Source organism: Pyxicephalus adspersus, chromosome 5 (genome assembly GCF_032062135.1).
Source record: "Pyxicephalus adspersus chromosome 5, UCB_Pads_2.0, whole genome shotgun sequence".
Taxonomy (NCBI): Eukaryota; Metazoa; Chordata; class Amphibia; order Anura; family Pyxicephalidae; genus Pyxicephalus; species Pyxicephalus adspersus.
Window position 1 is genome coordinate 68122728 of NC_092862.1, and position 27824 is coordinate 68150551.

Below are 27824 nucleotides of genomic sequence, written 5' to 3' on the forward strand. Positions count from 1 at the left end.
TGGTCTGCTAATCCAACATCTACCTCTAGTGGCTGCCTTTCAGTATTACACTACAAGGATGCTTCAGAACTACAATTGGCCAGTACTCTTTTTCCTAATGATAAGTTCACAGTTATCCAAATTATTCCTAATTTAAATAGAATCCTTTCAATTTGTTATTGTTTTTAATCATTTTCTTTTCCTAGATTAATTCATATATTGTTACACCATCAATCAAAATCATTATATTTATACTTGCTTATAAAATATGTATATTTTTCAAATTGTTAGCCTATCTTACTTTGCCTGAGGATGGCTTGAAGCTCGGTAGGCCCCTTGAGAACTTTCTACACTAGCAGCATCCTAACCTTCTGTTGATGATCTTGTAAATATGTATACCGGTATCAAATAACAAAGCTCTGTCCTTAAAAGGCGTGTAAAAAACTGCCGCCAGGCTTTCTTATATTTTAGGGACAATGGGAAGCTGCAAAACAGCATGTGGAATCAGTATAAGCTTAAAGATTTGAAAAGGCATGAAAGCCTAATGCACCAGACCTTTTAGGTTTGGCTTCCCCAATGTAAGTCAAATATAAATATTTCAAAACTAAGCCTGCACTAGATTAATACATTAAAAAGGCAAATATCCAAAAATATCCCCAATTATGATGTTAAGACAATCCAATGTATTACCCATACCCAGGATTGGAAGCCCATCTTTGTACAGTCTCCTCACTATCATCATCACAAAACTCTGCAAAGGCTGCTTCTAGGTCTTCAAGTTGCCGTATACGATTCTCTACACAATCCATTAGAGCATCCTGAAAATTTAGAAAACAAAAGTGATCACATTATGGCTTTGCTTACCAAAAACCCAGACATTCTGCTGTCTGAGTATGAGGTGGGACAACACAAAGTGGCAGAGTGTATAATATAGAACAAAACGTAAATGTGGAGTAGACAAATTGTGTCACAGTGTAGATCCAATGGTGGTAATTGGTATGCGGACAGTAAAGACATTTTAGGTAAATTATGTATAACACAGTGTACAGAGTGATTTTAGGCATATAAAGTACAGCACAGTGTAAAATAGAGCAGTGTGTTAACTAGAATGTATAGGGTGGAGCTATGAAGTATCTATAATTTAACACAGTGAACATAGTGGAGTGATTTTAAAGTACCATTTTTTTCGGACCATAAGACGCTCCTGACCATCAGACGCACCGAGGTTTTAGAGGAGAATAACAGGGAAAAAAAATATTCTGAACCAAATTGTATAAAGAAATATTTAATAAAATTTAGCAGAATAATATTTAATGAGAGAGAGATTGCACATTGCACTACAATACTATAGTGACAGGAAAGCCACACCTGTCATAAGAGAATGACGTGCTCCACAAGAAACCGCCAGGACTGCTCACCTCACACTGCCCTCCCGTCCTCTCTGCTTCCCTCCCCACTCCCCACTGTTACACAGAGCCTTTACACACAGAAAGACATCCCCAGCATCCCTATAGATGTGCAGTTGGGGCTGCTAGGAAACAGCAGGAAGAGGTAAGGCAGGGCTTTCTGCACTGCCTGATGATTTTAGTGCAAGGTCCCTTGAAGATGGTGGAACGGCACTGCAGCCCTCTCCCTGAACGATCCAGGCATCAGTGTTTACAAGGCTGCAGAACGGAGTGCCCATGCTGCAGGGGGAATGCTAGGCTGGATGGAACTGCAGCCGCCTGCCTGGCCCCCCTTGGAAGCACGATCGGGTTGAGTTTGGACCATAAGACCCACCCTCATTTCCCCTCTACTTTTGGAGGGGAAAAGTATGTCTTATAGTCCGAAAATTACGGTATATATTAAACATTAGAATGGGGAGATTCTATGGTGTACAAATGGTGTAATGGTGTACAGTTGGCTTCAGAAATATTTTAGACACCCTTTACTTTTTCAGTTTTAGTATGTTGCAGCCTAATGCTCCAATCATTTGACTCAATTTTGTAAATTCATTGAAAAGAAAAAAAATTTTTATAGGTATGATGCACCAAGCTTTGCACACCTGGATTGGGGGATTTTCTGCCATTCTTTGCAAATCCTCTGTAACTGGACAAGGACAGTTATTGTCTGCACAGACGTTCGATCGAACTCTGGCTGGGCCACTTTCACTGGACATTCACAGAGTTGTCCCTAGGTCACTCCTGAATTGTCTTCCCTGAGTGCGTCATTGTTATGTTGGAGCGTGAACCTTCGACCCAGTCTTGAGCATGGTAAATACATTTTTTTTTGAGGATATCTCTGTGCTTTGCTCTATTTAGCTTTCCCTCAACCCTGACCAGTCTCCTAGCCCCTGCTGCTAAAAAACATTCCCACAACTTGGTGCCACCACCATGCTCCACTGTTGGGGTAGTTCCAGGTAGGGGATAAGCAGTGCCTGGTCTTCTTCAGAGCTAATGTTTAAAACTGAGGTCAGACAGTTCAAGCTTGGTTTTATCAGACCAGAGAATTTTGTTCCTCACAGTCAGAGTGCTTCAGGTGCTTTTTTGCAAACTCCAAGCAGGCTTTCATGTTCTTGCACTAAGGAAAGGCTTCCATCAAACAACTCTGCCATAAAGCCCAGATTAGCGGCGGGTTCCAGGTGCAACTTAGTCCCATCTCTGTACAATATCTTTGGAGCTCAGTCAGAGTGACCATTGGGTTCTTGATCACCTCTCTCACTAAGGCAATTCTCCCTCACTTGCTCAGTTTGGCCAGGTGATCAGCTCTTGGAAGAATTCTGGTTGTGCCAAACTTCTTCTATTTGAGATTTATGGAGGCCTCTTGGGAACCTTCAGTGCAGCAGAAATGTTTTTGTAGCCGTTCACAAATCTGTACTTTGCAACAATCCTGTCTCTGAGCTCTGCAGGCAGTTCTTTTGAACTCATGGCTTTGTTTTTGCTCTGATATGCATTGTCAGGTATAAGAACTATAAAGAGGTGTGCATTTTCTTGCAAATCATGTCCAATTAATTTTTACCACAAGTGGGCGTCAAACAGAGACACCTGGGCTAAGTTTCAATTGTTGTTGGAAAAGGTCTGAATATTTTTGTAAATGTGATATTTCAGTTTTTTTCTTTTTATTAAGCTTACTTAATTGTCTGAAATTCTGTTTTCACTTTGCTTTGTTTGGGGCATTAATGTAGATTAAGGAGAGAAAATGAATTTAAAAGATTGTAGCATTAGTCTGCAACATAACAAAATTCAAAAAAGGTGAAGAAGTATGAATACTTTTTGAAGCCATTGTAAATCTCCATAGAACTACACAGTACTCAAAGTAAAACTGAATGTAGAACTAAATGTGTGAGAAGTGTATAATGTATGGGTCATTATGTAGCACATAATTCCTAAAACAGAAATTTTAGTCTGAAAAATGATAACAATTCAGGGACATATTACTTTTAAAAAGGAACAACTGTGGACTATGAGCCTGTCAGCTCATAAGCACATTAAAGACAAAAATTCAAACTGCAAGGGTTGATTACTTTGTGGATTGATTTTAATGATAGAAACCATGCAAAATCCTACACCATTATTTACCAAAGATATAATAAAACAAACTGTACTTTCCTATGCATTGTATAAAAGCGGCCCCATCTCCACAAAATAATAGGCAGATGCTGGTGAACAAATAGAGCAGGGACTGCTTTTAGCTATAACAGTCTCTCTATCCACTACTTGTAACATAAATGAGGAAGGTGAAGATACAGAAGAGCCCTTGTGTGTGCCAGATCTTTCAAAGCATATTTAAATTTGTATTATACCATTTTGTTTATTATTAACCCATACCTAGGCTCCTTTAATAAGAATATGCAGAACTTTGTAAAAGCTGCACTATATGGATTTCATTAGGACTTAAATAAAGCACTACCTACGGTTTAAAAATATGTTCCCACATCAATAATACTGAAACATATAACGTGACTTTAATTACCTCTAATGAATGAGGAATTGGCTTCCGAAAACTGTACAGCTCCTGCAAGATTTTGTACTCATCCTAAAAGGAACAAAGACAAGAGAATCATGGAGCAAAAATTAACAAAGAAGATCACAAAAACAGATGAAAATATGATGGAATACGGACAGTTTGCGGAATGACAGGACAATGGCTGTATGTCTGCTTTAAAGAGTCCCAGGACCTGACAACTATTATGCAAAGAGTACCTGCTGGTACAATAACTATTAGCTTTCCACCACAGTTACCCTAATATTGGTTAAGGGGGCAAAAAAAAAAAAAAAAAAAAAAAAAAAAAAAAAAAAAAAAATCGAAAAGGTTGGCCAATATAAGGACTAGAAGTGGCAGATATTTGGTACTCTCCAGTAGTTCCACATATGCTGGCAAATGATAGTGCCTACAATAGGAAACAAATGTCTATTTACAAAGTTATTATTTTTATGTGAATTAAACATATGCCATTTACCTGTAAATACCTTCCTTGTGTAGACATTTAAAAGCCCTGAGTCTGCTGCTTGCTTTTACCATCATGGATGTGATGTCAGCAACCCCAGCAGATTTGGCTATCACTCCATTGACAATTCATAGTATTCTTATCTGCTTCTCCCCCGACTTTGACAATATAGATTATGTAGGAGTGAAGACGTTGGACCAGCACGGACAGTATTTAGACACTGACAAAAGAGGTGAAGGCTATTATGTGCAAGGGAGAGGACTGTGCCAGGGAATCAGCTTTTCCGGGTAAAATTTTCTAGCAATCTTTAGATAGCATTGTATAGGAATAAAATGAAAAACACTGATTTTGAATACTTGATTTTTACCTGCATGTTTTAAATTGGTAGTTTGTGTACTACGCGGTGCACTGGTGTATTTGGGCCCTAAAAATTACATACAGAAATGCAGAAGCCTATTACAATAAGGAGATGTGTAATGCATAAAAATTACAATTTTCTTGGTTAAATACATTGTTTAAACCTGACATAAACTTATAGAATGGAAATTAAAGTCTAGCAGTATCCAGCATTATGTAAGGATTTGCTTTGTATTGTTCCTAACCCTTTCATTTATTGACATCCCCCCAGATTTTTTAAGCTGGGTGAGAATAATCTGGTGGGTGGGTGGCAGGCACTGTATTGTGACCCAACGTTTCAGTAACCACCCAAAAACAACCGAACAGTTACTGAAATGTGTGGGGTGGTGCACCTGGCTAAAAGAGGCTGGGGACAACACAGATTGGATTACAGTTCTTGCAAACATGGAGGCTCAGCAATATATGTTGGAGTTACTTAGGGTGGACTATCTGTAAATACAGTTGTCAAGAAATACCCACTCCTCTAGACCAACATGAAGTAGGCCATGGAGTGCTGCTGGGAATAAACCAACACATGCATAGAACTTATGTCATTATGGCCTAGCATCTGAAACCTGTAAGAAGACTGGATGAAAATGGCAGGGCCTGTGATGGAGTGAGGACAAGTGACAGTTATTATTAAGATGCAAATAGGCAAGTCTTTGTATACACTGTATATTGTAAATTATATTGCCAACAATAAAAATGTAGTTTTTCATTCTTTATTTTATTCATTTTAACAAATAGGAAGAACTTTCAGAGATCAATGAAGACAGCTCATATCTGTACTAATGAATCTTTAATGGTGATTTATAAACCAGTAATATGCTCTCCCTTTAACTTGTAATAACTGAAAGAGTATGAGTGAGGCAAGGTGAAATAATTAAGAGCACAACCATTTACATAATTTGTAGCTTTTTTAAATGTAAAATCAGAACATACATGCTCCAATTTTCCAAATTTTCCTCATTAATGTCTATTATCTACCAAACTGGTATTTAATCACTCCCTGGAGAAGGGGGAGGGAGGAATGTTGAATTGCTAAAGTTTAGAACAACTTTCTTGTGTAATAAGATAACAAAACAGGAAAAAAACAATAAATGGCACAAAGCAGCAAAGAGGTAAAGTGAAAGGTGAAACCAAGGGTCAGTGCACATTTACCTGTACATTTGTGTGATGCAGTACAATTATTGTTAAATCGCACTCCAAAATTTTTAAATTGCACACAAAAAATTCTATTTACCTAGGTGGGGGAGAAGGGAGGCTGTAGCTGGGTGGTTAAAAAGTGAGTGGGGAAACACATGACAAATTTTAGTGTTTCCAGTTGTATATGCCATTGGAATATAGTGACCCACTAAAATTGTAGCTACTTTCTACCGCTTCCCTATACTATGTTTTACCTTTGTAATGCCTGCTCCCTTGGTACCCTTTTTCCATCATCTTTCTATTTTGCCCCTAGTGTCTAGTCCCCCTTTAATATGAGCCAGCTTCCTATTCTTACATTTTCTAAAAAAATGTAAGTATCCATATATTGTAATAACTAGTTCATATTACCAGGAAAAACTAAGACTTACTCCTCCCGAGTACTCACTATCAACTGCTAGGCCCTGAGAGGGATAACAGGCAGTAACTGTATATATTTTCTTTAATATGTTACTCAAAATTATTATCAAATAATTGTTATTTAGAGTACCAAAGACTCTATGAATTCACTTTTAAAGTCCTGAGTTACTGTTCTGCAATTACGGTTTTAGGTGTGTGCTGGATACATTGCACTTGCACCACTCTTTAGTTACAGGTATACATCTTCCAGCAAAGAATACAGCTACCTAAAATGACACACAGATAACACATGTAGTGTCATTCAGACTCTGCTCCAGGTAATTTTCCCTAACCTAAGATCCATTTTCAGAAAATACATCTTTATAGGTAGGTCGTGATTACCTTTGCTAGAACACCAATTCACGTCAGGAAATTCATCATTAGCAGCGATGGCATACAGTGCAAAGTGAGGTCACTGTCGTTTGATAACACATACCTGAGTGTACATTTCCTTAAAAGGATTCTTGACTGAGAAGAAATCTAAATCTATATCCAAGACATAAGCATTCTCTTTCTCCAGGATTTCCATAATACTTCTAGCAAGTTTAGCATTCTGTGAAGGTATAGTGTTGATATCGCCAATTGTTTCCATGCAGTCAGTGGAGGAGTTGCCCTTTCTCAAACAGCCTTCTGCTCCATCACACAAAGCATAGGAGGCTCCCTGTGAAGAAGCACATTGAAATGCATAGGCAGGACCCCCTGCTGGCTCATCATTTTCCGCAAGCTTTAGTTTTTTAGCAGCAGATTCACCTTTTTCTGCATCTTCACAGCCCGGTTCCTTTACAGGGTTCAACAGGATGACATCCAAGTGAAGAGGCTTGGGGTTTTCAAGCTGCTCCTCAGGGACGTAAAGACCATCACTTAGAAAGTAATCATCTGTGCTGGTGACCCTGAATTAACAAAATAGAAAATGTATTTACAGGCTACGCTTCTGAAATCTGTTTTTTTTTCCCCTGTCTTTTGGACAAGGGTTGCTTTATAACGAACATGATTCAGATCAGATCAATATAGCTGTCTGTGAGAAGAGTAGCACTTGTTTGTCAAAACCAAATCTGTCCCGTGAAGCAGCTGACAGAAATAAACTTCACACAATGCTACCTGCTGCTGTTGTCTGACTTTGCTGGTCAGTGTTCCTAAGACTGGAATCGCACTGACAAAGAAAAATAAAAAAAAAAAAAACAAAAAAAAAAAACACAGGCAAGAAGAAAAATATGTTGTATTGTTCTGTGTGCATTTCTTAATATGCATGCCCAAATAAAGCTAACATTTTAAAGGTTAGAATGTATCTATCTCTGGAGTACTTTTATAGTAAACTTTTTCTGTCTATATATTCCCAGCTCTGTTTAGCACTCATGTTCATTAAAAGGGTATCACTTACTACCACTACTTATCACTTTATCATTTTTTTTACATCAATCAATGCAACAGGAGGAGTGAGACTCGGAGACAGGGCTAGTATATTTCTACCTAAAATCAAATGATTACAATGTTGTTAACTTTACCAGGATCTAGAGAGGAATTACATGCATAGAAATGTAGATTTGAAGAAGGTAACTTTAACATCTGAATTTCCAAATTACTTAGGCTAGCAAAGGAAAAAAGAAAACGCAGTTTAATAAAAACCACCATAGTCTTTTTGACTTTGACATATCTGCCATAGAGTTTAGACTGCAGGTATAAGCTCCCTTTGGAGGTATTTTTTGAGGCTTTTCCCATCCCTGAGCCATTTATGTCAAACACTAGGCACCCAGGAGGAATAACATCCGGAACGGTCTTGCTTTTAAGTGTTTGTAAGTAGCTGACAAAACCTAGCAAAGAAGTGTATTTTTTTAATTATTTTTAGACCTACCAGGCATCTACAATTTAGGTCTATAGAGGTGGCAAGGATGTCTAAAAACAAACAAACAAAAAAAAAAAACGTGCCATCTTATACTAGAAAAAAGAAAGAAAATGAATATACTTATTTAATTCAATGTTTACAATTTTTTTGCAAGCAGTTTGGCATGGTAAAACTGCTCAAAACCACTTGCAGGAGAAGTTAGAAATGCTAGGTTTTCGTGGCAAACGCTGTTGCTGTGCATTTCAATTTTTTACCAGAAACCTAGAGCGATCAGGCAGGTAACATGCATTATTGCACAAGGGACATCACCTGTCCCTTTCTGCAATAGCGACCTGCCTTATCATACAAACCTAAATGTGGAACTTTAGTTTTACTTTTAAAGTTTGAATTGACAAGCAGTTGCTTATCCTAGTACTGATCACAGTGAAAAAAAAAAAAAAAGTTATATTTGTAAACTTGCTTGATTGCCTGGATAAACAACTATACCTTATTGTGGTCGTAGATTTGTCTTTGCCAACCAGAAAGCGGTGTTTTCCTTCTTTTATTTGCTGAGCCCATGAAGGATGAATCCATACAACTTGAGAGAAGTGACCAGCATACACCACAGGCATGATCCAGTTCTCAATGCTTAATTCACTGGAATAAAATAAAAATAGAAGCTGACTATCACAGAGCAGGGCTGAATGGGAAAAAAATAAATATTTGCTTGATTACCAACTGTAACAACTTTGTTTAAGTATCCACTGAAGTACTCAGAAGGTTTAAAGTTGTACATGATATGCATTTGATAAAAAAAAAAAAAAGAAGCATGGGTGGAGGCTATGCTGTTTTAAATTGCTTGACTTGCATTGAACTTGTGTTACCAAATATAAACTTCAGTTATACCTAAAAAGTACCCTTGCAGTGGGGCTTTTCCCAATTCAAAAAGCTAAATGTTCATTTTTGTCTAGGGTTGATGTAAAAAGGACTTTTACTTAGCCTATACCAGGCACGGGCAAACTACGGCCCGATACTGTGCTTTCTCTGGCCCTTTGGGTGTTCCGCGGCTCTGACCGGTGCCACCTCGAGCAGGGTCAGAGGCCAGAGCCATGGAACACGTCCTGGATTGTGGAGGTGGGCGGGCTGTGTCCCTGCACATAACCCGCCCACTCCCCCATCACAGGCTCCGATCTACGATGGGAGAGTGGGCAGGCTGTCAATGCACATTACCCGCCCACTCCCCCATCACAGCCTGAGATCTGCGATAGGAAAGTGGGCGGGGTTATGTCATTATGACGTCACGTTCAGTGGCTTCATGATGGCGTATCCCCGCCCTCTCTCTGATCGGCCCAGCCCCTTTCAAATTTTATTATGTGGTCCCCGACTCAAAAAGTTTGCCCACCCCTGGCCTATACCTGGCCATATACTACTCTGCAGTAGGCATACTCCTCTTTTCTCGGACGCTCCAAGTTGCGGCTTTCTCATCTTTATTTAATATGCAGGGATTTGGTCTGCAGCATGTAGCGCTTTAGAGAAGAGGCCCGAGTTGGACAAGGGAGGAACCAGCAAGAGGGAAGAAATAAGGCAAGTAAAAGTGCTTTTAATATCCCTTCTTGGACAAAAATGAGAGTAGTTAAAGTCACCATCTATCTTTTATCCATTGCCCAGGATTTACTTACCCTTTGGGTGTACTTAATTAAACTACATGTAAACGCTAACTAAGTTTTAGTTACCTAAACCACTGTTGTCACTTTTTTGCATCTCATTGCTGCTGATCTCCTGCAACTATCTATCAACATGTATGCATTCCATGTCATGTCTCATAGTCTTTCCTGATGAAGACAACCATTAAACATGTTCATGCAGTGTGCACTGGCATAGCAGACTGAAGTCTCTATGTGACAGGGCCACAACACAGGACAACATAGGAGACAAAAAGAAGAGTTCACTGAGATGTCTCTATTGCCCACCAGACAAGAAATGGACCTGGACTGGTGATAGAGAGCACCATAGTTAACATTAAAAGCATATGTGGTCAGAACTCGATACAACATTTCAGAACTATGGCAGGTCCCTTCATTAAGACATGGTTACAGAGCCTTGATGAAGGGGACCACTAAGGGACAGAGAATTATCACTTTATAATAGGATGTATCCGAACAAGGACTTTCATGGCAGGGATTTTATTGAAAGTTTCAGATATAAAAATATTGAACATTGCAGTGTTCACACCAGAAAGTTTTTTTAAGCTTAGTGGGAAGAAGCTGTGGGGAGGTAGTTAAAAACTGTGCAGGACAACACATGACAAATTTAGTGTTCCTAGTTGTTGCTATAGGTTTACAGTAACCCCTATAGTTCTGCTAATGTTTAAATTCCCACCCTATTAGTATGTCCCAGTTTTTCATCATCATTGAATTATATTCCAACTACCCAGTGACCCTGTATTGTGACCCAACTTTTCACAAACCACCCAAAATTAGCCGAGTGGTTACTGAAAAGTGCCGGGTGGAGTACCCAGCTAAAAAGGAATGGGGAGAACACTGCATTTCTTTTGAGTTTATTTTAAAGTGGAACTTAAACCAGTAAGAATTTGAAAGCAGGCAGGTACAGCAACAACACTGGAGATATTCATTTACTGCCCCTGCACCTACTTCTACACCTAATCACTCACTACCATTACACAAATGCGTATCACACCACACTTACATACATTCTGCTATGTTTCCTGACACATAATTAGCATTAATAATTAATATTCATACATGGGAGATCAGAATAGATACCCTGGTGGCTATTAGGGGGTGATCGAAAAATATCAAGCATTACAATCTTTATGTTTGTGGGGGATGTGCCCTGGTAAGGTGAGCATTACATATTTATTCTGAATATTCCTGCCATTTGCACTTCAAAAAACAAAGAATATTTATAAAACTTTTCTTATAACATTGGTATATAATACCTGACAGTTCTAGTTACCATGACCTGTAGGTGAGGTGACATCCACATAGGGGTAACAGAACACCACACTTATGTGAAGTCCCTGAAGGGCACAAATGTAATTTTTATTACAATTTATTAAAACAGGTTATTTTGTGCCAAAATTTCTATACATACTGAATACTTTGGTGGCTTCCTTCAGTAATAAATATTACATGCGAGGCCATGAATTTACAGATCCATGAGGCTGTCGCTCTGGTTCCTTTGAAGCTGGTAGGTAGAAGAATGGCTGCACCAGTGTTGCAAACAGCAGTTAGACAACATTTCCCAACCAATACAAATTCTCCAACACAGTATTGTGGGGAACTTATTTTTAAACTCACTGTAACAATTTGGAGGTTTTTGTATAGAAATCAGGTCTGACAATCATCCTGCTGATTCACACAATGACTTTCACAACAGGACTGGAAACCGTAATGTAAAAGAAGATTGCATCCACCATGGGGCATGCCTGGTTACAAACTTTGTTTACCATGTTAAAAAAAATCCTATGGTTACATGAAGCTAAGCCTAAGAGAAGGTTGACAATATATATAATGGGTAATACTCTTTCTTTATAGTGAAGTGCAGTAACCCATAGCATCGAGAGTTACACTTTTATTTGTGATGATGTGTTTAAAACAGAACAAAATGGGATAACAAAACAAGAACAAAATATACCAAAGGACCCTGGAAAAGGTGTTAAATTACTAAAATAGTTATAAAAAGCTTTATTCTTCCGGACAGAGAACTTTTGTGATACAAATTGACTGGAAAGCCTTTGTTTGAACTGCTGAGTGTCAGTTGTTTCTCAAGTTTTCCTAAAGTAAAACAACTCACAATAATATTTGGCATTTGACAGATGTGCCCAGAATGCTCAAATCAATATGGAAACATTTATTGCCTTTTTTTGTGCCTTTCAATCTACTTGAGATTAGACCTGCCTGCTGAATTTGTGAATAGCAATATGTTGCTATGACAACGGATGGGGGAAGATTTGTGTCTCTGCATAGGAGCAGTTACTTCTCAGACATATATACAAAGGGCGGCTGAATCTTTATTTCATAGTAGGCATTTATTTTTGGTAAAAGTCATCATATGGGCTAAAATTACATGTGCACTAAGGAGATTACTTCTGCTCGGTAAGCATCTTTCATTTCTGTTCTTCAGCAGGTTAACTCCTCATATATGCTGATCGGCAGCTGGGGCTCAAAATACCAGACCATTTAAATGTGTTTTAATGCTGCTTTATATATTTTTAGTAACAACAAGGGGGAATTATTATTCTTTATCATTTTTACAAGACCTCTTTGGTACATTTTTAATACAACATTGGATTTTAGGTTAGCCACTAGAGGCTGGGTAGTAAATGGGCAAATGGGTAAATGGTTCCTGGGTATTGCAGGAACTCCAACTGCCCAAAAACTAATGAGATAAGACATACAAGTTGGAAGCCAACTTTAATTACAATAATAAAAAATAAATTGGTAAAAGAAATTAAATTTTATTCTTGCTTTCAATGTAACTTTCAAAATTACTAAGCCAATTTCTTCATTGCCCTGGAACAGACGTGGAATTTGACGTGTGTACAGGGCCCGTTGTTCGTCATTTATGGATCCATCCTGGCGGACGATCGTAATAGAAGTGAAGGGGGGAGAGCACAGCGGGGTGTCGCCCAGTCGTTCTCCCCATCCCTCTCCATAGAGCAGAATGGCACTTTATTCGATCATGCACCATTCAGTCTTTTGTCATTGGAAAGGATCATGAACAATTGAACGTGTGTCTTACAAATGCAAACCACGCAGTAAGCCACTCCCAGGAGCATGTCAAACTAATGCTAAGCACCCAGGAGTGGCAAAGCACACACAGGTTGCAGTTCTTCCTCCAGAGAAAAATTGGGAGTGCAGTCGTGTATGCAGTACAACACTGCTGCCAACCACAAGTCTGAGCATGAGCTGGTAAAGTAAATATTATTAGGACAAAGCTTCTGTACAAAGCAAAACTGATCTACATATCTAAACTAATACATTAGTATTTCATGTTAAACAAATGTATTTTTCCCAATTTAAATATTTTATTGTATAATGGAAATATTTATGCTTCGCACTTTACTTATAAATAAAAAACTGCATTAAAATAAATTCAGCATAGACTCACAGATCACACAGATTGCAACTGGAATAAGTGTCGCCACTAGAAGATGTCATGTGACTTCACATTTCAGTGACAACTGTTACATTTTGGATCAAAACTTTCAGGACAAATAAGAGAATCTTTCCAGTAAGGTTCATGAAAGAACGGTACATCCTTTTTATTGGCCGGTCTATGGCCAGCTGCATGCGTTTATTATACTATCATTATTAATATAATTATGAGAATGAGCCTAAAAGACTATGAGACTAAAGGGGGTGCTGCATTATATTATTTTTAGTATGGCCTTGGTTATAACAAATTATTATAAATGACTGTATTCCTAAAGTAAAGCTTCATGCCTCACTCTCGGCATTCAAGACTAAGGCTATGTACACACGTCAGATGATTCACTTGTGCCAATTGCCTCAGGGGTAGTATCGGACGAGAATCTAGCGTGTGTACAGCACTTGTCCAAAGGATCTATCCTGGCGTCTTACGAATGACAAATGACTGTAATGGAAGTGAAGGGGAGAGATCGCAGAGGGGTGCCGCTCCGTCATTCTCTCTCCTCCCCTTTCTATAGAGCAGAACCGTGCTGTGTGTACAACACTCATTCAGTCTTTTGTCATTGGAACAACAACAACAATTATTAAACATGTGTACATAGTCTAAGTTCTTTTTTTTTCTTTTGTTTCTTATGTTTTGTTTATTATGTTTGGTTCCAGAATACTCTATACAGCAGAGTATAAAAATACAAAGGCTGGGGTAGAGAAGAATATCAGATAATAAGGTTTCTAGGGGTTCAAACTGCAATCAGCAGGTCACTTTGACACCAGTGATCTTTTTGGCTATCTGTAAGGCTGACATTCACCTCACTATCAAGCAACTTAAGGATAGCAATGTAACTTATTTCAGGAGTTCCTCCGTGCAAAAAAAAGGTCAAGAAAGGCTGGGAAGAATACCATAAAACATTACCAAATAAATATTTTACATGGAAAATACAGAGAACTAAAGGCATCTGCAAAACAAGGTACAATATTGCCTTACCTAAACAAGGCTTCTTTGTCAAACACCGTATCTGCAGGCATGTTTACGGGTATAAGGAGATCGGGGTGAGAATCGAAGTGAATAAAGCTGATGTTATTGGCAGGGAGGTGCCTAGATCCAATGGCCCGATAAATAAAAGGCAGTACCTGCAAAAGGAAAAAACATGCAACAAACTCTTTTATATTCGTTTCTTAGCAACAACTGCCAACTGCATTTATATACTAAATTATTATTATTTTTGGCATACAATAATAACTAGGGGCTTCTGATGTTTCTGGGGTTGTTTAGTATTGGCAACTTTCAGTACAGCAGAACACAGACTAGGGGGGGGAAGTCACAGGGAATATACAAAGAGCATTCTAATAAAAGGAAACAATGAAGGAAAGTAGAGCTGTCGCTTTTCTGTGCCTCAGTCAGTGAGTGAACAGTGAAAAGGGAAGACCTCTAAGTAAAAGTTATAGAAGAATATCAGCATCTACCCATATCCTTCCCTATGAGTGAGCCTGTTTCTATGAAGTAGTTGGAGTAGTGGTAATATAGATATGGCTTACTTTTAGGTACTTTCTGACTGAAGTTGATACAGTTTGAAATACTTCTGACATTTCCAGATATGATTTGTGTGGAAAGAAAATGCAGTTCTAAAGCCCACAAATGCACACTGAAACTGGCTTATATTGCAAGTCTAGGTCCGGGGTATAACACAGCCTAAGAGGGTGTTGTCCATGACAGCCTGGGGTAACAGGAAGTGGGTTGAATGATGCTTAGAGTAGCTGCAATTTGCGAATAGTGATGAACTTTACAGCACACCATGATAGAAAATGTGCTGAATATGAATATTACAGTATTTTCATTTGTGAATGCAGGGCAATTTATTTATTTATTTTTGAAAAAGGTGAAGTTTGGCTATAGTAAAAAAAATTGGAACCACTCTCCTTCTAGACAGGGCAATGTTGAAAGGCAGAAATGTGTGCATTTTAGGACTGCATAGAAACAAATACGTTAGCAGCTAAAACACCTCCTACTGTAAATGTGAACTGCATGGCTGTCATGTTTACCCTCTGACTTCAATGCCTTGAGTCACTAGCTATTCATATTATTATTACACAGTATTGATATAGCACCAACATATTCCGCAGCGCTTTATAAAGTACATAATCATGTCACTAGCTGTCCCTCAAAGGGGCATACTAGCTAATGTCCCCCCCATAATCATATGTCTTTAAAACAGTCTAATGTCACGTTTTTGGGGGAAGCCAATTAACCTTACTGCATGTTTTTGGAACATGGGAGGAAACCGGAGTATCTAGAGAAACCCCACACAAACATGGGGAAAACCTGCAAACTCCATGCAGATAGTGTCCTGGCTGAGATTCAAACCTAGGACCTAGCGCTGCAAAGGCCTGAGTGCTAACCAATGAGCCACTGTGCTGCCCACCTGGAATAAAATGCAGACAATTACAGGTTTCCTTTATACTAAGCTTTCACTGCGGATCAGAACCCATGAGGACTAAATGCACCGTGTGACACCAGTTAGTAAGTTTTAGCAATGGCTTTCCCAGGCATTTCCCAAAGGGAGCCACTTCATGTGACAGCACAGGGTTGTAGAGGCATTGATAACGTTTATGCTCACTAAGTGTCAGTTTAAAAAATTACTTATATTGCTGAATGATTGAACAGAAATACTAAGGGACATTTCAGTCTTATGGTTGACAACAGCATCCTACCGATGGTTTACCCGTGATCCCAACTAAATGGCTTGTGGTGCTGGCTCTAATAGTAAGGATCACAAACTATTGATTTTCTTGTTGTAGGGGGACAAACGTGGAGGATCTGGCTACAGAACATTTTATAGTCTTAGAAGAGATTGTGGCAATCTGAAAGAAAAGAGCCCCTGTGGAGTTGCATCCTGCTCACCTTCCTCTGTTCCCTATGATGTGATGTTTGTGGCTGTTTTTCTGTGGGGGAGCACTTTAGGATGCCCCCCAATCTCCCCATATACTAAGCTACAATGTTATACTCTGCAATATTTCATATATGTCTCACATTGCTTCTGATGGAGGGGACTAACAGTCAAAAAATCCTTTTGATAAAACAAACTAAATTGGAGCAAGTGGAAACTATGCAGTGAATTGGGTCATCTTTTCTGCTGGACACTTCCTCTGGAGAAAGAAATGCATCACAACCACAAAATCTCACTCTTGAGAAAGGGGTTGACAGTTGACAGCGGTTATTAGTACAGTGTTTCTCTATCAGGGTTCCCTAGAATCCAAAGGTTCTTCCAGAGGTTGCTAGGGGTTCCTTGGGCAATGAGCCATTTGTACCTCTTAGGTCAGTTTAACTGACACCAATGGTCACCAATGATTTGGCTACCTGTAAGGGTAACATTCTTCCCATTGACCTCCACACATGTACTGTGAGCTGTACTGTAATTATTGTAAGAGTTCCCTGAAGACCTAACTTTAAAGGGTTTCCTCTATGTTAAAAAAGGCAAAAAAAGCTGGCATAGTAGTTAAAGTGGGATAGTTGGGAGCTCAACCTTAAGTTTAAAAAGGTGCCCAATCACAACACTTTTGTTCCTTCACCTTTAAAGTATAACATACAGCACAGATACATCGGGTGTGGGGGTGATTTGTCTTATTGAAATGTACAGTAAGGACTGAGCTAAACGGATGATTTATTAAAGCTTTCCAAGGTTGGAGAGGATACACTTTCATCAGTGAAGCTGGATGACCCAGCAAACCTGGAAAGGATCTGGTCCGGGATTAAAAACATTTGGTAACAAATAGCAAATTACCTTGAAAAAGTCAATTCCAAGTTTGCTGGATCACCAAATGGCCCAATGTGTACAGGCCTGCTTTTCTCATGGTGTACTGCAATAAAATGATATGGTCTTCGGGGCAGGGTCCTCTCCTCCTCCTCTGTCACTTGCAACCCCCAGGTAATGTACAGCCCTGAGAAATATGTTGGCCCTATATAAATACTGTTTATTAATTGTATTTGCAGAATTCTAATATTACTGCATTTGTTTTACAAAAATAAATAGAGCAATCTGATTATTTCAGTGCACAGTGTATCTACCTGGTCTCATGCAATAATAAATGTTATTAACATAGCAATAACAAGACACGGCAAGCACTTTACAGACATATAATACCAACTAAAATATATACTAACTAAATAATGTAATGGTCCCGAGTGATTTATCAACAGAAAGCTAGGTCTACCTGGAACATATCTGACATTTTCACTGAGACCACACAAATATATTCCAATTAATAACCCCGCACTCTTTTAAAATAGTTATGTAGGTTGACATTCAGTACTATTGATTTCAATGAATAATACATGGATGCTTTGACGTTAATACGCTGCTGTGTGTTTTTCTGAAATGCAATGTATGTAATTATATATAATGTGCAGTTTTTATGTAGAGGAATGCTGCATTGGAGCAATATGTGAATAAGGTATAAATAAGGAGAAAACCTGCCAGGCCAATAGGCCCATTTAATATATCAAGAATGGGGTATGCTGCTTCTACAGAAGCGTCAGGAGGGTAAAATAAACGCACAGATTACTGTTTACTTTCTATAAGAAAGGTAAAAATACTTTTGACTACAAGTAGACTGCAAAGAAGGGCAACAAATTGAGAATGATGATGATGGTGCTTAAAGAAGCATCTGAGAAGGGTCAGATCTCACTTTGCAGAGCAGCCTTTCTCAAACTTTACACCATGGGAAAACCCTTGAAATAATTTTCAGGTCTCAGGTAACCTTAACCTGATTTGTATGGGGAATGGTAGGAACTAAGAGGAATCCTGGACCGAATTAAAAAAGTTCCCAGGCTGCTATGCATAATTTAGGGACTGTGAGGTACTGATCTTCAGAGGTTCTAAATTTAATTTGGCATGGAATAAGCACTGATTATGGTCTGATTATGTCAGTATTTTTGAATGTCAAAGCAGTACATTGTTTTGCATGGAAATTTGTTGCTTTATATTGTAGGCCTGTCATTTTTAGGAATAACTTACTGAAATCTGTCCAAACAAGGGTCTAGTTTAAACGATTTTAGGCTTCATAGTTCTCCCCAGAGGTTTTTAGCCGGTTGCTCCGCCCGGCTGATTTGAATACCCCGCCCAGCTCTCGGCAGCTCTCATCCTCGGGAGAAGGTAGAACACTGAAAAAATAAGAGGTTACTGATTACCCATGGCATAAACAACTGGGAGCACTAAATTTGCCGTGTTTTGCCACACCCCCTTTTTTACCACCCGGCTACAGCTTCCTACCACCCGGCTGAAAAAAATTTCTGGGGAGAACACTGGGCTTACTAAAAGTATGTCCAGCAAATGTAATAAGAAGATTAAGTGCAATAAATTAAAATGATTACAGTTCAAAAAAAGCATCTGCATTCAGTCAGGTAGGTAAAGAGATCAAGTATAGTGATCATAGGGAAGTACGAGCAAGCCGAAGAGAACGAAAAAGAGGTGAAATGGAAATCTGTTAAAATTTCCCGCCAGGTCAAGTCTCCCCGAGCATGCTCACAGGTTCCACTGATCACGCCCGAGACAAAAATGCCAGGTGGGCATTGCCAGAGGACACCGCAGGCTTGTCGGGGCCAGGTAAGCTCTTTACAATGCCACCCCAAATGTGTCTCGGGGTTACCGCTTTTGGTACTAAAAAATTAACCCCAACCCACACTCAGAATTACCCCCAGGGAGGTTAAAGCCCAACTACCAGTGTCCTTGTTGGAACATCAACTCTTACTTCATGTCAGGGAAATCTATCCAATGCAGAAGACAAAAGTATTCTTGGGTTACATTCACACTAAAGTTGAGGTGCATTTACTGCTTCATGCCAGGGAACCACTGCCTCTTTGTAGAAGCTACATAGACTTTGTACAGCACGGCGTAATATGTCGGCGCTATATAAATACTGTATAATAATAATAAATGGTATTGTCCCCCAGTGGCAGCTCCATAGGAAATGAATATGGTCTGCAGTGAGCAGTATTAGTACCGCTTACTGACACCTGCTGTCACATGTGCAGACGCTGGTTGTTTAAGAACAAGTGCGGCCGTACAAATGAATAGTAAGGTGCATGTCGCAGGGAGGAACATGGGATCCTAAAGCTGGACTGGACCTGTACTTAGCAGGCTGAGCAATGATCAGAAGTTGCTGCCTTTGCTTAGTAATATTAGCCTGTATCCTGCCTATATAAGTCACTGGGACAGGAAGTGAGGGGAAGTCTCAGTCACAGACACATAAATATATTATAGCAGGTAGTAGAAAAAAACTTAAGCAGTTTCCTTCTGTTATATCTTTAGGTTGATGTGGGAATCAAACACTAATCTCAAAATGCAAAGCACATTCACATTGGGTTTATTTATAAATGATTCTCTCAGGCAATTCCTCTGACATTCACTGACAGCTGGTCCTAGTTCTCTACAGGTCTCCTAATAAAACAATCATTCGTTCTGCCACCTAGTGGCCAATTATCAAAAGCACACAGCTGCCCCAATAGTAAATGATTAGGATAGAAACTAATTTTCTGAGCAAATTGAAAGGGGAATAATTTATTAATTAGTCCATCGTGTTGTGATGTTCTGGATGCAACTTGGATCATCCATGTGTTACAACACGTTCTATAGATCTGCAACTTGGATCGTCCACTGCAGGAAGCGGGGACAGGATTGGAAATGTAAATCAGGTATTGCACTGCATCTGCAGGTTGTAGAAACCACACTGGGATTTCCCTAAAAAGGTACCCTGGTAATATATGTGTATGTATAACCATAAGGAGAAAGGGTTAGAACATCTGCCACTTATCTCTGAGACACAACAGGAGGTAGAGGTAATCTACCAGAGGGAGGGGAAATGTTTCCCCATTGGAAGTTTGTTTTGGGAACAATGAGTTAGCAGGCCTGAACAATAATAGGTGTTGAGGATAAATAGCCAGGTAGCACAATGACCAGGAGGAGAACCCTATAGGGTTTATAATGAAGGATCTGGGACAATGGTCACCACTACCATGGGAAGGTAAGGGAATAAAAACTAAACCAATGTACAAAAAGATTAAAGCGTACCTAAACTCAGAATTTTCACTTTACATAAAAGAGTAAGCAAACTTTTTATGTAACGTAAAAATTCTGTTTTTTTTTTTAAAGGGTGCAGCACCGCCCCCTTATTCTCAATCGCCACGGCCTAGCCGGCAGTTCGTTCCGGCCTAACGCCCTCTGGCCATTTCAGCTGGAGACCCAGGGCGCCGGAGCCACGGGTTGCCGGCGGATCAGCCATGGGGCGTTAGGAACAACCAGAGCCGCTGGAGCTCCGGTGCCGCCTCCTTACTGTTGCTCCCCTATTTACTGCGGCTGGCGTTGATACTTCCATCGCTGCAGTAAATAGGGAAAGCTCCCTAAAGGGAAATCCCTCTCCTCTGCAGTGCATACCAACAAGAGGGATTTAAATTCAGGGGGCGTTCCTTGGTGGTGGGTGGAGCTATTAGGGCGGGACTAATGTGCTCCCGCCCACCCCTGAAATGGCCTATTGGCCATGAAACTTTGCCGATCTCTGGCTTAGGTAATCGAGATTGAATGGGAGAGCAAAGCCTCCTGGGATACCTATGTCACGCATCCTGGAGGCTCTTGGGTGCTCCTTCTACGCATGCCCCAGCATCTCAGACATGTGCAGAAGGAGCTCTTTTGTCAAAAAGGAAAAAAGATTGCTGATCTCATGCATGTGCTGTGAGATCAGCAATTTTTTCTCCATCTACATCACCCGATCTCGCACCTGGGTCAGGTGACATAGGAAGAAGAACCAGTAAGAAGAGGTGAAGATGGCGGCACCTGGAGTGCTGGCCCGAAAACAGATGTCGGGGCTACACGGGACCCGATGGAAGAAACTTCCGGACTGATCGACTGCTCTGCGGTGTTGAAGGTAAGTGGATTTTGTTTTGGGTGACTTGAGTTTAGTTTCTCTTTAAGACACAACTAAAGCTATACAGACACCACATTGTTCCTGCCTGAGATGATTATTCAATATTCTTGTTTTTTTTATTAAAAAAGAGGATTTATATAGCGCCAACATAATACGCCGTGCTGTACATTATATAGGGGTTGGAAATGACAGACAGATACACAAGAGGAGGAGAGGACGCTGCACCAAAGAGCCTGCAATCTAGGAGATTGTAATATTCAATTTGGACAAATCTGCTGTCCTTTGAAGCCACTTAGTGATCACCCTGCTGGATCATCAAACAAACAAAAAATAGCTAAATTATTATATGGGGAGGACGCTGCGGGACGCCTCTCACAGAACACGCAGCATTATCTGTATAATAATCATTATTAAGCAGACTTCTTAATGTGGTAACAGGTGTTGGTGCATAGAGACGTCATGGTAGTTGGAAGTTTTAGGATTATATAAACATTTTCTCTCCCATCACCACATCAGACTCCTGACCTCTACAATATTGTGTCTGCTTCTAATAAAGGTGGAACTGGTCTGTGTGAGTCCAATACGTACATCATGGTGATCTTCTACCACCCAGACTGGCAGCTCCCGGTATTTCCTGAGGCGATGAGCCGAGCCACTATTCATGTCCTCTCAGAACAGAAACCAACACACTGAGATCCTACAGGACCTGATAGGTCTATACCGGCACATTCTCCTGTACACATACCTGAACACTGCACTAACTATCGCCATTTTTCATGAGGGCAACTCCTAAATGTTCCCTAAGAAAGTCATGTCTAAAATGCATTCTCACACTTCTCTCCGCTCGCAATCATTTTATTACAGATGACAGACATTATACTAGAGGGTAACAAAGACGGCGTTTTGCTTTTCACTATAATGTGTCCGTTTAATTCATCCAGTGATGGTCGACGTATACGCTATACATTTCCATACAAAGACTTCCCTTAGTTAAAATGGCTGCCAAGAGCATTGGCTTGAGCTGAATGGATTGAGTGGCAGGACGCTTGTCCAATCTCTGTGCAGCGATTTTTCCATCTCCCGTGTGACTAGCTTCCGGTACAGTGGTGGGCGGGACATCCCGTGGTGGTAGTGTATACCTGTGTTTGGTGAGTTGTGTGTTTGGGTGAGTTGTGTTGTAATGTTTCTGTATTTGGAGGTGAATGTCATTGTGTTATTTATACGAAAGCTTTGGCTTTGAATTAGACACGTTTAAAGGTTTGGTATTGCTTAACGTATAGCAATGCTGTGTGATGCCCAATCATGTTCTGTACAATCCTTTGCTTATGCTGGCCATACACTAATCAATGGGATCAGTGTTAGGAATCGATACAAACATCTAATCATTATCTATTAGGAAATAATGCATTCCTGATTGACATTGGTGGAGTATTGATCAGAAATCATTCACTGACCACTAATATTGTAACTGAGCGGGGAAATCTCCCACTGCTATTAGTGATCAGATCAGTGCTGGCCGGTCCATGGTGATAAACAATGGACATTTGGGAGATCGCCATGATCTACCTTCCTTATGGCTTGTCTGTATCAAGTATTGCTGGATCAACACCCCAAACTACATATTCCTTCTTTACTGGCTGATATGTTTTATTATAATATTTCTTAATAGCTTTAGTGCTAGTAATGTTTTCATCACCATTTATATAGTTTGGAATGTTGCGAGAGGTAAACCTACTGACTGTTTCTTGTACGCACGATTCTACTCATACAAGTTTATAGCCATCTATGTCTAGAGCATCAGATTGAATATTATATAAACGTTGTGACAATGCCTAAACGTATTGAAACAATACCACAGTAAATGAATGTTGTAATCAAAGTAAAGGTGGTCCCATGAAAAATTAATATTATACAGGATTTATATAGCGCCAACATATTACGCAGTGCTGTACATTAAATAGGGGATGTAAATGACAGTGACACAGGAGAAGGAAAGGGACCTTGACTGGAAGAGCTTAACTTTTTTTTGGCCAGGCAGTCCATGCTGACATACAATGAACAGATAGAGATAGCTGAAAACACTTAGGATCAGGCAAGGCTTTGTTGCAGAAAGTGAGAGGCGATGTCTCTTCAATAAACATTCCTACCTGCTGGCAAAAGAAATTGCTCTATAACTATATGCCCGTATTCTATCTTGGGCAGCACCCAAGATAGAATAGGGACAGGTGAGATTATTTAAAACATTCGGATTAGTCAGGTAAGATTATTTTATTGCATATGGTACATTACCTGTCCCTTCAAGAAACGGCATGTCTAGTCACAATTTTTTAATTTTTGAGTTTAGTTCCGCTTGTGTGAATACCTCCCATAAATTCATAATGCCACATAGATTTTCACTAGTATAAGGATGAATCCAGATAAAACCTGAGTACTCTTATCATTCTGCTTACAAAGTGTTATGTAATTGATAACTTTAAATTATTTTTTTTTTAATCAATATGTTATGAATACAGAAATTGATTGGCTGTATGTTTTGCTTTTCTTGTTTAGGCCATGTCGTTGCATACAGGGAGAGGAGGACCACAGACCCGAACAGGCACTGGAACTCCAGTGCAGGCATATCGGCCACAAAATGTAAGGCCGGCTCAGATGCAGCAATCTTCTGGGCAGTATTGCTATGACCCACAAAGTACTCCACCTCCTACATTTTCCAGCCTTCCTAACACCAGTTATATACCTCCGAGACCAGATTACATGTGTTATCCTCCACCTGTTGCACCACCTACCCAAAGTACAGTAAACCAATGTCTGCCAAGACCAACTTATCCTATCCGGCAAAGTTACCCCATGCCACCTTGTTTTCCTCCTGCTCCACCATCTACACTTGGCCCCGGAAATCCACCGCCCACTGGACCACCTACTGCACAAGGCACTTACCCCTACATTGCTCCAACTCTTATGCCGCCGCCACCACCTATTATGCCTCCTCCATTACCCCATGTGGGTTATCAGACAGTGTACCCTGGATATCCACCCCAGGCTTTTCCTCCACCTCCACCTCCTCCACAACCTGTTCCTAGCTTCAATAGCTATCAGCAGAATTCAGCCTCTTTTCAAGGCAGTAGCCACTACAGACACACAAGTCACAGTCCATATCAAACCGATAAACCGCAAAGTGATCATCGAACACAGGACAGAAGCAAACATTATGATTCTCACCGCCATAGAGACTATAATCACAGTGATAGACACCGCTCAGAGAAACATAGCGATCGAAGAGATCGGGGAAGGAGCCCTGACCGTTCAAGGCGGCCGGATAGTAGTCGACGGAGATCGGAGTATGAGTACAGTAGGAATGCATTTCATGGCAGAACTTCACCACGTCATGGAAGTTATGAACGTAGCAGGTAACATGCCTTTGCAGTTTACTAAGTAATCTTAATACTAAGTAATCTTAGTACTAAGTACTAAGCAGCCATTGACTCATACAGCCGGGTGGGAAATGTATCAGCAATTCTCCTTATTTGCCTGTTTTACTCAGATCAAGGACATTTTTTGCCATGGCATATATTGCTCCCAACATACCAATTTTATGAAATGGTGTCACTTTTTTGTAAGGAGACTAGGTCAACCTTTCGCAATGTTTTTAATATGGGGGAAACATTGAAATATCTGTCAGGTCATTAGGGAACCCTGCTATAAATATTATATCCACTGTTTGACAGTATATTAGAATGGTAGTGGCTAGAATGCTTCTTTAATTGTTGGCTAGTGTGCTAGCAAGTTCAAAGCCATATTGCAAATTTAATAAAAATAATATATGTAAAGGCAAAACACTGTTTTAGAAACAGCAGTTCAGTGGAATAATCCCTCCCCTAATGGCCCAATCAACAGCAAAGGGTGCCAGGTCTTGGCTTGATAAAGTGTCACAATATCATAAGAAGAAAATAGTGATGCCGATTCTGTGCATTTGCCTTATAATTTACATTTATTTGTTTATTTCTGATTTTTAAAAGGGAGCGTCACAGACATCGGGATAGTCGAAGATCGCCAACTCCTGAAAGAAGCTATAGGAAAAGACAAAAAAGGTATTCTATTTTTTTTTTATCTGGCTTATATTATTGTTAGTATTTCTGCTCTTGTTATTGTGGTACTTTTTGTCTATTTCTGATAGGAGGCCAGGAGTTGTGATTTAAAGCAGAAGTAAACTAAAAACCAAAAAAATTATATTTACCTTTAATTCAGCAGATCCCTCGATGGCGCTGGTCCTTTTTGTGCGATCGTGTCCTGTGTCGTCCTGGGATTCCTCTTCATCCCGGCATATCCTGGGAGGCTTTGCCCTCCCATTAAGACCTAAAGGGGTGGTGCTGCACCCTTTTTAAAAAAAGAAAAAACAAAAATACCAATATTGTTACTTCATATAGAGAGGTTGTGTAGCCTTCTACGTAAAGTTAAAATGTTGAGTTTGGGTATGCTTTACGTAAACCTGATGTAGCCTACAAAAAATAACAGGCATTTCCCAGAAGGTTGCTAGGGGTTCAGTAAGAGATCCAACATATTGATATGCTGCTTGATGTCAATGGTAGAACCATTGGCATTGAACCAATAGAATATCTTCTTTTGTACTTGAAATACAACGCCACATTAAATTATATTAGTATCCATTTATTTGTAAAGTAATAATTCTTTAGAAACAAAAGCAAACTGGAATAAGATACATAAGCTCTTTTTTACTGTACCTGGAGTTTACCCAGGCATTAGAAATCTATTTTCCCATGTGAAAGCGCTTAGCCTAACCACTACTGGGAAAGGGGAGTTAGTATACTTCTGCATGTATCAAGTATTTTCTTCTCTCCCTGGAGATGAGGGTGTTATGAAACAAATATGATATGTAACCGTTTATATAAATATTGATAGGTTTAAATCCTATACAAAAAGATCAGAGAGAGCAAGATAAATTAAATAGCATATTATTTAATTTTGTAAGGACAGATAGTTGCAACAATAAAAAAATAAAGGAATGAAATATAAGAAACTTATAAAAATCCCCAAGAAGTCTCCCCGTTCTGATCTGACAGCTGTCTTTTAAATTAAAAAAGGAAATAAAGTCAGTCCTTTAACAGTAATCATCCATAACCAGCATCTCACTTTATAAGGCTGCCTGATAAAGGATGAGCTAGATTCCTCTGTGATGTAAGTTGGTATATTGAATAAAAAAGTATATGGGCAAAGGGAATTGGTAGGAACCTAAAAAGTGAGTACTGGTATATGCTGCTGGAAGAGATGACTTACCTATTGCTTTGCATTGAATGAACAAATAACAGGTTTTTATACAGATGTATCTGTTTTATATGAATAAAGTTTTTACAGGTCATACTATATAAATATATGTTAATTCTGTTTTTGTATAACTGCGATGTTATCCTTAATTTCCCCTGGAAAAAAGAGAGAAAAGGACTGGATCCGGCTGTAAGTAAGCATGGCAATGCAGATTTGGGCCCCAAATGTCTTGGAAGGACTGGGTGGGCTAAGCATTTCATCCTTCCTCCAGGCCAGAAACCCATGTATGCTGAGAGAGGCTACAATATCTCTTAAAGCAGTGGTTGCCAACCTCTTCGGACCGGCAGACGACAACGTTTGCCGTCTCTGGACCCTGCATGCCCGGGGAGCTGGGTGTCACTGAAAGGGGAAGAAACTTCCCCTTAAATGGTTTCATGACCCCAGGACCCGCCCACTTAGATCTGCGATGGGAGAGTCCGCCCACTTCCCTGAGCCTGGGATCTGTATGGGGGAAATGGTCCGCAGCTGTGGCCATTGCCTTCCCTCAGTGGTGTCCTTCTACTGGCCCTGCTCGGGGGTGCACCGACCAGAGCCTCTGAGGAGTATCAGAAAAAGAGCCGGGAGGCTATTATTTTCTGTCATACCATGATGGCACGCATCCTCTGTTAGGGAAAACCCTCCATATTTATTTTAGGAGCATGTTTTGGAGTCAATTAAAGGTGGCAGAACACCTTTATGATTTAGAGTTACGAATAGCTCTTTGCGTGGAGTGTGTTTGATGCTAATCCCTCACAGTATGGTGCTTGTATAATTACCAAGAAGTATTTGAAAAGCTAGTTCCAATTTATTATTATTATTGTTTTCTTATCATTTCTTCCTTCAAATCTTCTGCTCCCAAAGTTTTGTCATTAAACCATAGCTGAAATGTTATTTTTTTTTGGATAGGGATAGGGTTAGGGTGAGGTAAAGTCGTCATCGCGTTTTTGTTAGTCCTTGGGAAGATTCCATTATTCCTGTGTGGTCACCAATGCACCAAATGGGAAATAGTAGTGGATTCCGGTGTTCTACATAAGGCTACTGGTTTTAATTCTTCTTCTAGTTAATTGTATTTTTCTGAATCCACGTGGCAATCCAACATGTGAATGTTTATGATACATCAACAAGTAATAACCTGATCTATGAGAAACAATTTCCCACTAGTGTTAGACCTACAACCAAGACTTTTCAAAAGTAAATG

The 27824-nt window shown here is 39.7% G+C and overlaps 2 protein-coding genes across 4 annotated transcripts in view; one reads left to right on the forward strand and one right to left on the reverse strand.

Annotated features, from left to right (window-relative positions):
* C5H5orf22 (chromosome 5 C5orf22 homolog) overlaps positions 1 to 22075 on the reverse strand; it is a 30712-nt gene extending 8637 nt beyond the window's left edge. The window contains exons 1-6 of one of the 2 annotated variants that reach the window (XM_072411839.1): positions 21896 to 22075; positions 14379 to 14524; positions 8730 to 8879; positions 6840 to 7293; positions 3931 to 3993; positions 676 to 797 (exon numbers count right to left, since the gene is read on the reverse strand). In XM_072411839.1, the coding sequence (XP_072267940.1) occupies positions 676 to 797; positions 3931 to 3993; positions 6840 to 7293; positions 8730 to 8879; positions 14379 to 14524; positions 21896 to 21970 (1010 nt within the window). In that variant the 5' untranslated portion in view covers positions 21971 to 22075. The remainder of the gene's footprint in view (positions 1 to 675; positions 798 to 3930; positions 3994 to 6839; positions 7294 to 8729; positions 8880 to 14378; positions 14525 to 21895) is intronic. The other variant, XM_072411841.1, reaches the window with a different exon arrangement.
* Positions 22076 to 22410: 335 nt separating this feature from the next.
* The window catches only part of DROSHA (drosha ribonuclease III), a 157494-nt gene continuing 152080 nt past the window's right edge, over positions 22411 to 27824 (forward strand). For both annotated transcript variants that reach the window (XM_072411842.1, XM_072411843.1), the window contains exons 1-3: positions 22411 to 22455; positions 23858 to 24714; positions 25324 to 25395. In XM_072411842.1, the coding sequence (XP_072267943.1) occupies positions 23861 to 24714; positions 25324 to 25395 (926 nt within the window). In that variant the 5' untranslated portion in view covers positions 22411 to 22455; positions 23858 to 23860. The remainder of the gene's footprint in view (positions 22456 to 23857; positions 24715 to 25323; positions 25396 to 27824) is intronic.